This window comes from Pyrus communis, chromosome 10, assembly GCF_041283825.1.
Source record: "Pyrus communis isolate YQ-2024b chromosome 10, ASM4128382v1, whole genome shotgun sequence".
Classification (NCBI taxonomy): domain Eukaryota; kingdom Viridiplantae; phylum Streptophyta; class Magnoliopsida; order Rosales; family Rosaceae; genus Pyrus; species Pyrus communis.
The window spans coordinates 25,198,383-25,212,365 of NC_142574.1; the positions used below are offsets into that span (position 1 = coordinate 25,198,383).

Genomic DNA, 13,983 nt, shown 5'->3' on the forward strand with positions numbered 1-13,983 from the left:
AACATTTATTATAAATATTATGACAAAATTGTCCTCATTTAATGTTGAAAGACCAATTATACCTGCAATATCTTCATATTCCACTTTCTTTCCTTCAACTTTATCCCTATTAATGTATAATCTTTTTTATCCCTATTAATATATAAAAGGTTTTTTTAGCTAAAATAGTCTTTGAGATTGGTATAATTTCGCAATTGGTCCTTGAGTTATTCCACCGTCAATCATTTTCGTCATTTAAAAAAAAATCTCTGTTAAATAATGACCAAAATTACAAAAATCCTCTCATTTTTTTGTCAAATAATTTGTCCTGTTATTTATTAAATTGAGGGTATTTTTTTATCATTTTGGTCATAGTTTTTTCACGGAATGACTAAAATGATTGATAGTGGACAAATTCAATGACCACTTCTATTGATTTTAAATCTCAGAAACTAAAATGAAGAGTTATGACAATTTCGAAAACTATTTTGACTAAACTACCTAAATAAAATATCAGTATCTTCTAGCAGATTTCCCGTTGGTACCCAACAGTGTAATCGGGAAAGTGCATTGCTCATCTTCCAAAGAGGAACACATGTAATTATCTTATAGTTTATTAAATAAAAATTTTCTTTTGATACGAAAGATAAATAATCAATAAAAAACAATCCACCGCTCTCACATCAAATCGTCAACAAAGTGAAATTTAAAATATTCCTGTTTTTTAATATTTATTTCAAGCAGTTATGGCCATCATCATGCTAATCTAATAATCTAAGCATTAGAAAATCAATGTAGCTAAAAGAAAGTTAAACAAAACAGAATGTAGCTTAGATTAAGGATTTTTTTTTATTCTTTTGAGTTTTCATACTAGAAAATTTCCATATTAACAATCATCAATAAATCATCAATAAACCAAATCTAAATGAATAACTCATTTGACTACATAAAATGTATGATTTTCGTACCTCTAACTTTTGGCTAAAATTGAGATTGAGATTCTGATCCGGTGAAAAGAAAAATCGAGAGTGAGAGATTTCTGATCCGGTGAAAAGAAAATTCAAGAGTGAGAGAGTAACTCGTCTGAAAATGAGACAAGGAGATGCACCCAGAAGGAGAGAGAAAATTCCAACCAGCGGCGGGTCTACGAGTGAGAAAGGATTAGACCAACGAAAGAATAAATAGTAGCCGGAACGAGGACTTCTAGGGATTTTAAGGGCAATTTAGTAATTTCATTCGACACGCACATATGGTTAAATTACATTTTTGGTCCATATGGTTTGACTCATTTTCCACTTTGGTTTGTGTTATTACAATTTATAGAATTTTTTTTTTTTTAAATGCAATACTATATATACACAAAAAGGTAAGAGAATAAATTAGTATCAAACTTATTATCCACAAAATTCAAACTTTTCATTTACAAGTAAAGAGATATATCACTATACTGTAGTACTAATTAAGCGGTCAATTGTTATCAAGTTTAATCGTATATTCTTTTAAATTATAATGTGAATTTGTGAAGACAAACTAACCATGTCTATTGTCTAACCAAAGTGTGTCATGTTGATATGAGCTCAATGTGTCTAGATTACCCTTGACATCGTAAGCAGACTGCTATCTCAACCCTAATGGACGAAGCAGACATCATGTCCCTCGAACAGAGAGATGCGTCTACCCCTCGCAACTCTGTCCGTAGGGCACCTAAGCATGCATGAGAATGCTCTACTGAGTCTCTACCATGTCAAAGTACTCTCCCGCCTGATTCCATGTTCGCCAAGATTATCTCTTGCATGTCTGAGTCCAGGAACGAGTCAATGACCTCTAGATAACTCTGCCTAGGCGGTCATCTGCAGAGGGATACACCCTCCGCCCGGTAGGAAGACTGCTCCGCCCGTCAACTTGCCTAGCCTTTTTTTTTTTTTTTTTTTTTTTTTCTACAAACGATGTTATCTACACTAAAAGGGTGAAAGAGTGGGCTAAGCCTCACAATAGACTAGCAGTAATATAATTCAAATTCAGTAATAGTGAGAATCGAACCTAGCTAAGACCTCTCACTTACAATAATAAATTAAGATGAATACCACTAAACTCTAGTACTAAGTGACATCAACTTGCCTAGCCTTGCAAGCTGATGATTTATGGACTTCTTCCTCTATAAATAGTCGAGTCACGTAAAGAAAGTGATAACGAAAAGTTGAACTCTACTACATTCAATTTCCCTTAAATACTTTCCGAGTTAACCATCCGAGACCCTTTGGCAAATTGATCTTACAATGTTATTTGTTATGAAAAATTTTCGGTCAGTCCGTCATGGCAATATGCAACCACCAAATGTGAGGAAATTTTGGGAACCGATCCCCTCATGATCCAAAGGAACTGAGCCTACTCATCAAATGATCTAGGTCATTGAAATTTGACCCAACGGCTATAAACAGGAGGTCCCTCTAAAGTTATAATAATTGTAACCGTTTGATCAAATTTCAATGATCCGAATCATTTGATCCTTGGGCTCAGTTTCTTTGGGTCTAGAGGAGATCCGGTTCCGACATTTTGTATCTCCAAAACAGTTTCAATCATCCCAAAATTGTAAGCGTCTATATATTCTGCTTATTAGATTTGTACGATCTTATTATTGATTAATTGAACAAAAGTAAAGGACTAGATGGAGATAAATGTTAAAATGGGTCAAAGTATAAAGATCGATAATGTTTCTTTATACAGAAGGAAACATTATATTGGCATCAATAGGAGTGATCCAATTCCTTATAAGTCGTTACATTTTTTTTTTAAATAAAATTTAATGTGGGACAATTCTTCGCATCCCCGTAAGACTACATGTCAGTGGTGATCTAAATGGTGATCTATTATAGATTGAACTATGGAAATAGTTGCAATTGCATCAAGAACAAATCGATTGAGACATACAGAATGCTGCAACAATGTAGATTAAATTATCATTCAACGATGAAGGATGAATACAAATTATTGTCTTAAGGCTTGAAGAATAAACCAAAAGGAATACAATAAAAGAATCTTTATTTGAAGTTTTGAACATCAAAAAACACTTGATGAATCAAAACTTCCCTAATAAAACCAACAATTCAGACTGCAACCATATTAGTTATTGGTTTCTCTCCTCTTCATATCATCTATCTTAGAATCCACTTTCGCTTTGAGACGTTGCATGAAGGCCTTATATTTCGGCAGTTCCTCTAGTCCCCAGTTTTTATGTGGCGCAGGCAACAACCGCTTGATCTCTTCCACTTTCTCTCTCTTTCTTGCGTTCCAAGTCTTCGTCGCCATCATCATCGTCATCGTCATCACTATCGTCGTCGTCGTCACCATCATCATTATCATCATCATGACGTTTAGATGAAGTTCCTTCACCAAGAAAGCGATCCAAGACCTTGTTCACAGAGGGGATTCCATAGGCGTAGGGCTAGTTGTCCCGTGATAAGACGACAACAGCCATCTCGGAACCAGGCGGCCGGGAGCAAATTCTTCGGCTTCACGAAACAAAGCGTTGTGACGCTCCGAGAAGGTGGACTTTAGGCAGTTCTTGCTGTTTATCTTCTCCATATGTCGATCTTCCTGCTTCCGATGAATGGATTGTAGATGTATACACGAAACGTTTCTTCTTGATCTATAGAATTTGCTCAAAAGAATGTTGTGACTTGTGAGTACTCACAAAGGAAGAACTAGGGTCTCTATATATACACGACAGCTTGCCTGTAATTAATGAAGAACTAGAGTTTCCTTTTCTTTGGATTGTCATAAGCCAGCAAAATATGGAATTGGGTTTTTTTTTTATTAAATTGATTTATACAATAATATCATGCTTACCATTTTTCTTCTTATTTAATACAAACAGATAATACTAGGAATACCATCTATTAATGACACATTACATAATTTGTAAATTTAATCTAAAAAAATGATCTACCTAGGATTACTGGGTACAAAAATTACTAAAAGGGGTAACCGAACCCTTTTTTCATTCGAGAAAGGGTAACTAATAATGGAGGAGTATGACATCATATTTCCTATATTTTGGAGTGTCTCTTAAGCCAACCTGACAAAGAAGAGATTTTTCAGTGTGATCGTCACACGAGGTGTTACACCACGTATCTCTATATAAATGGTGGGATATGTGTGTTAAAAAGTTAATAACTTAAAAAATAAAATTTTTCACTACTTACATAAAAACACGTGGTATACCACCCGTGTTCCCGTCACAACTAAAAACTTCTCCCAACAAAGAAGGGGTTATGTGACCGACTATTACTTGGCAATTTGGCTTTTGTTTATTCCTGAATTTTGGATGGAAGGATGTAGAGAAAAAAAATCAAGAAACAAAAATGACTGGGGTATGTAAATTCATTTAGTATTATGATGGTATATATCTCCACTTGTAAAGGAATTATCAAGTTCGAATCCCAAAAACAGTTAACTTGATGACTATAGTTGACCTATTGTGAGATTTCAGCCCAAATTTCTCTCGTTGTACAAATAAGAACACCATAATGTTTGATCCAAAGTCGTGGACTCGTGGTTCATCTTCAACGTTCAACCAATAACTTGATTTTCTCCGTCATAAGCGAATTTTGTTATTGATGCTTTGGCCTTAATTGGTCAAATTAACATATCCATTCAAAATTCAGATTTCTATAGGGCCATCAAAATTGTTATCCAGCCACAGCAACATACAAAAACTGCGATTACGAACCATTTACGCAAATAAATTAGTCTCAATCTATAGCAGCACTGCCAATTTGCCAGAAGATATTAAGCTATAGTCAGTAGATACCAAAAACTCCTGCATTTCGACAGGAGTAGTAAATCGCTCATCTAACTTGGCCCTAACCCTAAAGCTAAAGTATATCACCAACCTCTTACACTTTACGAGCCAGGGTCCTCTGCTTGGTCGCGTGCTGTACTACTTTTTCCTCTACAGGAAGGCCCTTCTTCCGTCTTACGGCGTTAATTAGTTTCCTTGCAGTATTGGGAAGCATACTAGACCCGTCACCAAACTCCTCAATTTCTTCTTCTGTTTTTGGTACAAAGAAAGGATCTTCTGGAAGTGCTTCCCAGTGACTAAGCACAAGAAGAGCACTTGCAGCACCAGCAGTCCATCTTCTAAGCTCATCTGCAAAACCAAAGCTTTCAGAAACTGGCACATATGCATGCACAGTGAACAATGGGGAGCCTTCCTGCATTTCCTCCTTTAAAACTCTAGCCCGCCTTCGCCCAAGCACAGCGTACATAGAACCCAAATGCTCAGTTGACGTATTCAACTCACAGAAGTACATGGCCTCCACAAGCCGTGGCTTCTTTTGAAGTACAGCTTCTCTACAAGCATCTTTGATGGTTGTCATTACCTGTCCTCTGAAGATACCATATTGCTCAGGTTGGTGGTGGGAGGCTTCCCCTTCATCAGACTGAGCCATCAATGGTTCAATTTTAGCCTCGATAATAAAGGCTAAACCCCGCATAGGTTCATCGCATAAAGGTCCAGCTGCTGTCGCCACTTGAAACCCAGATACTACACTGCTTTCAAGGCTCTCCGCCTCAACTAACAATGCTTGAGCTACTTCTGAAGATGTATCAGCAGGTGTATTGCCAATGCCAGACGCATCCACAAACCCTAATTTTTGAGATACGTGGGAGGAACCGCAGATGAGGACAGAGCCATCTGAACCCTTTCCTTTGAGGTCTGGATTAAGGAGGATATTAGGACCTACTTGCGAAGGGCCAAGCGCCCATATCCTTTTAAGTAATTTTTGCCACTTTAGTTTACACTTCTCAACCCGATGCTTGTCGTCATCACCACTAGACAGAATATCACTCTCCACAGCATCCATGATACGTTTCTTCAGTGCTTCAATCGGGTTCTCATCTTCTGCAATCCTTGAAATCTCTGTGTCAAAACTTTTAGTGGTCTGAGAAGCTCTACCTCCAAGGATATCTCCAAGTAAATCAGAACTATCTTCAAGCACCTTAGTTAAAGAGGGTGGGAGCTTTATGACTTGCACCTTTATCGTACACCTACCGTTTGCTGTCTTTTTCTCAACATAATCTGAGCTTGTACGAAAGAATTTCAAATTCTCAAGTTTGTCGGCTACATTACCCTCAATGGTCTCTTTATAAGACACAAGAGGTGGAGACACTTCCAGGCTTACCCTTGCAAATCTCTCCTTCAAATCTTTTATGCATCTTTCAAGATGCACCTCTCCTGCAGCAGACAGCACATTTTCTCCCCTATCAGAAACTGTTACCCCAACAAACGGGTCAGCCCGGTTCAGCAGCCGTAAACCCTTAGTCAGTGCACCCATATCTGCAGGATGAGTTGGCTCAATTGCGACTCTTAGAGTAGGAGCGATCTGGAATGCCATACTGGAGAAAGGCCAACAGTTTTTTGTCGATGAAAGTGTTGCACTTTTCAGTATATGCTGGCCAAGGCCTCGAATTGCCACAAGATTCCCGGCATGGGCAGAGGCCACATGTGTTAAGCCTTGGCCCATCATGAGATACAGAGATTGCAACTCAGCCACCTGCAAATGCTTTTTCACCGACTCCCCTTTTAATGGATCATACAAAGCCGAAAGGACAAAAATTTTCTGTCCTGAATAAAGAACCCCACTAAAGATCCTTGCAAATGCAAGGAAACACTCATTCAATTCACCCTCATCACTTACGTTGTTTTCAATTTCCCCATCTAATCCCCTATGTGGAAGTACTTTCATAGGGACAGCAAACATTTTGGATACAAAAGCAACACAGGGAGCTTCAGGGCTCGAATCACAAGCTTCAACGGATTTCCTCACAAGCTCCGCCTCTGCAAGCGCATCCGAATCAACCCCATCACTCAAAACTTGTCTCTTTGGAAGCAACCGCCCTATCCTAAACGCCTGTGCTGCAACCGGGTCAGGCATACACCTCACAACCATCGACAAAACAGCATCTGCAAGCGGAAGCCAACGACTCATCACTGCTTGAAGCACAACCTTCTGATCCTTGTTCTGAAGCTCACGAGGCGGCACATTCAAATTAAAGGACTTAATAACTTTCTCAAGCATCACTTTCCCACCGCCATCATCGTCCAAAGCGGCCTGATAAACCTGCCAGAGCGGCTCAAGCACAAACTGAACAAACATTGGCCTAGCATTTTTCATACCAGCTACACCTTTCTTCCCCACAATCATCTTGGTTTTTGGATTAAAGTACCTAGGTCCCCACAAAGCCTTTGTCAATGCTGCCGCACTCACCCCAAATTTTGAAGCGTAAATCTCAGCAAACTCACTAATGCAGAAACCCCAACCGTCCAAAGCACACACAAACGCCACATTCCCTTTCTGGGGTTGAAACGTATCTTCCTCATCATCCTCCACATCCAAAAAGCTCAGATTTTCATCACTACCCACATCCCCCGCCGGCCCAGAAAGTATAGCATCCACGTCGGACAAGTATTTCTCGCTCTTATACGCACTCACAATCCAATTAACCTCATGAACAATACGCACTAACCTCGTGTAAGCTTCCATGGGGCTCAATTTCAGCTCGGAGATCAGCCGGTCGATCTTGTTCAGCACCAAGCACGGCGTCAGCTTCTCAATCCAGGCCTGGCGCAACACGGCGTGCGTCTGGATGTGGACGCCCTCGACGGCGTCGACCAGGACCAGAGCGCCGTCGCTCAATCGGGCGGCGGTGGAGACCTCGCTGCAGAAGTCCATGTGGCCCGGGGAGTCGATGAGATTGATGGAGTGGTCTTTGTAGTGGAGCGCAATCGAGGAGCTTTTCATGGTGATGGCCCGCCTCTGTTCCTCGTCGAGATAGTCCATGAACCGGAGGCGCCCGGCGAGTTTCGGGTGGACGACGCCGGAGCCGGTTCCGGCGATTAGGTGGTCGGCGAGCGTGGTCTTGCCGTGATCCACGTGCGCCAGTATGCATATGTTTCGGATGTTTCGGGTGTTATCGGCCATTGGAAGAAATATGAGAGCCGGGAAATCGAAGGTTTCGGATTCTTTTTTGGGGCAGACGACGACGATGGCTTGGCCGCGCTGCGGAGGAAGTTCTCTGGTTTGTAGCAATTAGGGCTTTGATAAACACGTGTTATGAATACGAGGGTTTTTCAGTTGTTTAAAGGGTAAATCTCGTATTTAACTCAGCCTTTTTTTCAACTATTTTTTTTTTGAGGTTCGATCCTCACGAAATGGAAATGACGGAATTTTTTTCACATCGACGGATTATTACATAATATATTGCTTCTTCATGGTGAGAAATTACATTTCAAACACAATATTACTACTCCGAGCGATAACACTACCACTTTAACCACTAACAATCGTTGTATACAACTACTTTAAACATCAAGTTTACCACTTGGTGCAAAGTCCTTAAAAATTCTCCGCCAACATCCGTTAGCAAACGATTTTATTAGAAACACGTTAATACTTTCACTGAAAACACCCTTGATGCTTATCCAATGAAAAGTGAAAACTAATAGTTGAAGAAAAACATAATTCTTTATTTCTTAAGCGACAAGGTACATAGTCGGAACTTGAAGATCTTGAATAAAATGTACGGACATTTAACGAGGAACGCAAACACGAATATCATGACAAACAATTTCTTCGGGCCAAGGGCGCAGTACTAATGACATCATGAATACAATGATAAACAAACGCTGGCAAATCCAAGGAGGACAGCATCTTATCTCACATTTGATCCTGGTCTGCATGCTTCGAAGTGTAAACATTTCGGCTCATCGAACGGGGGAGGCTGCGGTACAATGTCACTCCCCTTCCCCCAACACAGATAAATACCTGAAATAAAAAGGAATAAGTAACAACGGGAGCAGACTCAAAGAAACAAGAAATGGAAGCAGTTGCGCAAAAAAGAAGCAGCCGTTTTGGTCAAAAGTAGGTTTATTAAACTCTGTAAAAATCCATCGCCAGGCAGCATATATGTTGGCGGTGACAAGTAAGAAACTCCTTAAACTCTTTAACATTGATTTTCTTATGAGAGTTCTAGACCTATATATTGCCTGGAGGTGTTAAAAGTATATGATTGAGAGTACCGCAAAACGCTTAATTCTGCATCTTTTTGCCCCAACCTGCACGGGTACAGCGCTGAGGGTGGATGTGCTCTCCCTTTACTCTAGGATGGGCTTTTACACACCACCGATTCACAGTAATGGGCAACATAAGAAAAACAGACAAATGATTAATGTGTTATACCACCATCTTACCAATAGAGTAGCTTCAAGTCTTCTAATCGCGATAGGGTGTGAGATCAATGTTGAAAGGTTGCTTCCCCTTGCTTACCCTCTAAGAGTTAACAACAAAACAGAATATCCAGTAATAAAACGAAAAATCATATTATTAAGAACGAAAAAAATCAAAACGAAAAATCATTCTTGTTCTTTATCTTTCACTCTCTAGCCTTGTGAGAGAAAGACGGAAGGTTGTGGGATGATAGACTGGACCGTATAAAATATGTCTAAATAAGTACTTCTGAATTGTTTGAAAAGTTGTTAAAAGAATCTAGTATTCATAGTACAGCTAACACTGCATTTCCATGGTTAATGTAATGACTATGTATTTGACTCTCCCAAGTAACCAAGATCTTATAGTTTCCATTTACACAAATTCTCTCAAGTAGTTTTTCAACAATTAACACAAAAATGATCATAAATGTAAATGCTTGTATTACGGAAGGGACTTACAGCAATTGCTATGAGCTCTACCAGCAGTTCCTCCAAGTGGCGCAAGGGCTAAAATCATAAATTAGAAGTATTTTAAACAGTTTAACTTAAGAAAGTACTCTTTAGTTAAACAATGCCCGCATATTCAAACATCCCAAAACAGGAATGAACTTCCAGAAAAAATGCGCATGCAAATAAGAAAGCATTACTCACCCATTGAGTTGGACCATCAACTGGAGCGTTAGAAGGATCATCATGTGCCTAAGTAACCAAAGGAAAATCTTAGCAACCCAAAAGTCTGTATGCAAGCGTGAATAAGTATGTGTGTATGAATCTATTCATAATGAAGAAGATTACCCTAAGAAACATCTGCAACTGCACCTTTGTATGTTATGGTCATACAATGAAAAGCTAAGAAAGATGAATTCGTATTGGACACTTTCGAATTTGCATGCACATTTATAGTTACAGATAACTTAAGAGAAATTATTCATAAAGCTCCTTCAAGTGAACTCAAAATGAATTCAAGTCACATTTTGCATTACTGGTAAGTGGAATTAGTTAACATCACCCAATTTGTTTTAAACTAAACCCCAGAATTGAAAATGATAATCCTCAGAGAAGGCGAAACAAAAAATGCAGGCATCAGATTCAGAACTCAGAAGGTTACTTTACCTCCATGAAAATTCCATCCACCCCAACAGCGACTGCTGTCCTTGCAATGCATGGTATCAATTCGCGAAGACCACCACTGGCAACACCTCCATCGTCCAACTACAGGATAAAGTAGGGTTCAGCCATTTGAAATGGGAAGCCAAATTCGACAATAAAATAATATCAAACTAAATTCAGCATATTAAAGCTGTTGATGCTAAAAAAAAATGGTAGAAATATTGCAACATCACCCTTAGAAACCTACAGGTCATAGCTAATACGAATGAGACATGAAGATGAATAAATAATATTGGTTACAGATTTCATGTGAAATACCACAGAATATATAATTTGCAGCTATCATAACCATGCGTTTCTAAGAGAGGAAGCTGCAGAGCTCAACAAATTTTCTCACCTTTCTCCCAGCAGGCTGTTGCAAAGCATGTGTGACGTCAGCAACCTGTAGTGAAACATTTGAGTTGAGTCACATTGTTAAATGAGAATGGAGGCAGCACGTTAAGATAACTGAAAACTGGGACTGAACGAATGCAAAATACAAAAGAATCATCTGACAAGAACCAAGGTCTGAAAGCATTAGTAAGGAGCAGTTAATAGTCACCCAACTGAACAGGATACATGTCAAGTTGTTAACCAGCTTCTATATCTATATTGCCACATTACAGTCAGATGACTTGGAGTACCAACTAGCAACATAGAAACACATATCCCAACCTCTTTGTAATTGACTTCATACTCAACAGGCAACACTTCCTACAAAAGCTTCCTATACATACTTCCAATATTCCTCACAACAGAATTTCCGGAAATAAAGCAAAAACAAAACGAAATTGAGTATAAAACAACAACAGCACATAAAAGAGCAAAATTTAACATTAACTTACCACAGGACAATTAGCTTCTCTGATCCACTCCAAATTGCGAGGATCGACAATTAAATCATCTATGAATCAAAGAAGAGACATAGGATTAATCAACTGAGTAAGAACAATTTATGAGAATGAACAAATAATTTCCTAGAATGTAGGTCAACTGTACATCTTATACAATATGAATGGGGAGTCAATGCATGAAAGTTTAGAAACAAAAAGGGGACATGATGCAAGCAGAATTTACTTTCACTTGTGTTAAAGCAATGGATACAGATAGCAGGGCAAGCATAGCTTAATACATAGCTGCTGTAAGACTTACTATAGCCAAACATAGTTCCCCTCTCACAAACCATCACGTTTGGATTTCCAGCCAGTCTAACCTTCTCCGCAGAATTTAACATGACCTGAAATACGAACACGTTCAAGCTTAATATCTGAAGCACAAGGATACAAAAATATTTTAAATGAGAGTAGTCGGCGGAGGTCTAATCAGTTAGGTCAGAGAGAGAGAAAGATCACTCACAGAAGGAGCACAGAACTGGCCCTTCTTAATATTGATAATTTTTCCAGTCTTGGCTGCTGCAACTAGAAGATCTGTCTGTCATCATAAGAAGTCACAAATAAGATAAGATTCCAGCTATTGCATCCTTTCAAAGCTTCCTTTTTAACTTTTTATTCCTCTTTTTAGCAACACATCCGTAAAAACATTTAATGAAAATATCTGCTGGTAGGAGGCACAGTGTTATTCCTTCACCTGGCGGCATAAAAATGCAGGAATCTGAATAATATCTGCAACTTTACCAACTGCTTCACACTAGAAAAAACAAAGAACAAAGAAGAAACGTGAGAAACAGTTCCTGACCTGTCAAAATCCAGTTCAAACTTTTCTCTTTGTCTAACACGGGATGGCAAAGAAGTAGACAAGCATGGATGGCTTTTTCAGATGTGCATGCAAGTATTCAAGATAGAACATATAGATCTATTCGTCGGGTTCAAGATCAAGAAATTAGTAATGGAGTAGATTATAATCAATGCCAGAGTCTAACTTCTAGTTATCCACAGTCCACACACATTGTTACAGAGACATATAGTGATGAGGATAGTATATCCGAGTTACCCAAATGGTACACATTTATTCAGCAAAGCAAACAGTGTTTTGTCAAATGAAATTCGATCATTTTACTCTTACGGCCTTATCTTTGACCCACAAACTTTAAAGCTTAAGCGAACAAGTATACTAAGAACAAGATCTAAACTTTTGTGTCTGAAGAGAGGAGACGGAATGCTCACCTGGCTAGCTTCATGTACATCTGTAATTATAGGGAGGTCATATGCTGTTTTAACCTTCTCAAGGATCTGAAAGAAAAAGGAGAAACAAAGAGGAATTGGTGATTCTAAATTGAATGTCGTCTATATTGAAAATTACTGCCAAGTTAAACGTTAAGAAAGAGAAATTCCACTCTCGAAGAATCAAACCATGGTTTCTATATGCCCGTAGTAAGAACACATGTCACAGAAGAACTTCTAACCTATCGACTAACCACAACGGGAAAAACTGATCAATAACACTGAATTGAAGTCTTCTAAATCTGATGACACAGATAATCACTTTGAACATTTAACAATATCTAATACGTTCTCTATATTTATTACCGTATCAGCCAAAGCGATTCATATCTAAACTTAGCATGAGAACAAGATAACGAACAGTGGTCCACCTTTAAGCCTTCTTCCAAGCCAGGACCCCGGAATGATTTTGAGGACGTACGGTTGGCCTTGTCAAAGCTCGACTTGAAAACCAGTGGCAATCCAACTCTACAAGATTAAACAATAAATTAGCTATCTTGCCAAAGACCCAAAAAATACACAGATTTAAATCCAATCTTGATCCCATTTCGACAAAATGCATAAATTCCAAAGAGAAGGAGAATACTTTGTTGCAACGCTCTTAATGTGCTTGGCCATCCGGAAAATGTGCTCCTCGGATTCAATCACATTGGGACCGGCTAACAAGAAAAACGGTTCTGCCGCCTGTTGGGATTGAAACAAAATAAAATTAAAGTGCCATTGGAGCAATAAAGCATCCGAATTTATATACCCTTTAACGTAAGAATTAAAAAAATCCCAACAAAATTAAACCTTGAGCTGGTTATATAGCAGAACTGATGAATCCATATCTTCCCACTTAGCTGAAACAATACAAACAAACAACTGCAGCTACAGATATCAGGATTCAATCATAACACGTAAATCATTGACCACATTACTCAAAATTTGTTAATTTAATCAAAAGCAGTAACCAAAATTTTAATAAATTTTCATAATTCGTTTTTTTGGGGGACGGAGGGGCAAGAATTTTGATAATTCAGAATGTCGATACTGTCGGAGATTCATTGGGAGGCAGTCTACTTTTCCCGCAATTTTCTGGGCAACCAAACAGAAATTTAAACGAAATTCGAATGCGAATTCATACCCAACTGCAGTTGATTTTCACAGACCTATAAAGGAAAGAAATCAACCTCACTTCAATCGCGAAAACAGAGAGAGACAGAGGGAGAGCTTCAGTGAGTGAGGGTGTAGGAGGAAGCAGAGGCGAAATATCCTTTTTCTTTTTCTTTTTTAATAAAAAAAATAAGTTAATTATGTCACCGACTCTTTTTTCACTTGTAAATTAGTGGGCTTCTTTTTTTGGTTTGGGCTTCCCAAGATTCCTTCGTCTACGAAGAGTCGAGATTGTCTGCTTATCTGAGGAGC

General features: G+C 38.7%; 2 protein-coding genes across 4 annotated transcripts; both read right to left on the reverse strand.

The window, feature by feature from the left end:
• Window positions 1-4,610: 4,610 nt before the first annotated feature.
• Window positions 4,611-8,106, reverse strand: LOC137729129 (uncharacterized). Its single transcript, XM_068467969.2, has one exon. The coding sequence runs from the start codon at window positions 7,959-7,961 to the stop codon at window positions 4,875-4,877; it is 3,087 nt and encodes a 1,028-aa protein (XP_068324070.2). The 5' UTR covers window positions 7,962-8,106; the 3' UTR covers window positions 4,611-4,874.
• Window positions 8,107-8,485: 379 nt separating this feature from the next.
• On the reverse strand, window positions 8,486-13,882 carry LOC137728686 (2-dehydro-3-deoxyphosphooctonate aldolase). 3 transcript variants are annotated; one of them, XM_068467426.2, is made up of 15 exons: window positions 13,749-13,882; window positions 13,369-13,440; window positions 13,163-13,260; window positions 12,948-13,044; window positions 12,520-12,585; window positions 11,984-12,043; window positions 11,753-11,827; window positions 11,549-11,633; window positions 11,242-11,300; window positions 10,755-10,799; window positions 10,361-10,459; window positions 9,899-9,946; window positions 9,707-9,754; window positions 9,230-9,308; window positions 8,486-8,804 (listed from the first exon to the last, which is right to left on the reverse strand). In XM_068467426.2, the coding sequence occupies exons 2-14, from the start codon at window positions 13,402-13,404 to the stop codon at window positions 9,252-9,254; spliced, it is 873 nt and encodes a 290-aa protein (XP_068323527.2). In that variant the 5' UTR covers window positions 13,405-13,440; window positions 13,749-13,882; the 3' UTR covers window positions 8,486-8,804; window positions 9,230-9,251. The 3 variants fall into 3 exon arrangements, with proteins under 3 accessions (XP_068323527.2, XP_068323525.2, XP_068323524.2); XM_068467424.2 differs by having other exon boundaries at window positions 13,728-13,873; XM_068467423.2 differs by having other exon boundaries at window positions 13,703-13,852.
• Between the last annotated feature and the right edge of the window lie 101 nt (window positions 13,883-13,983).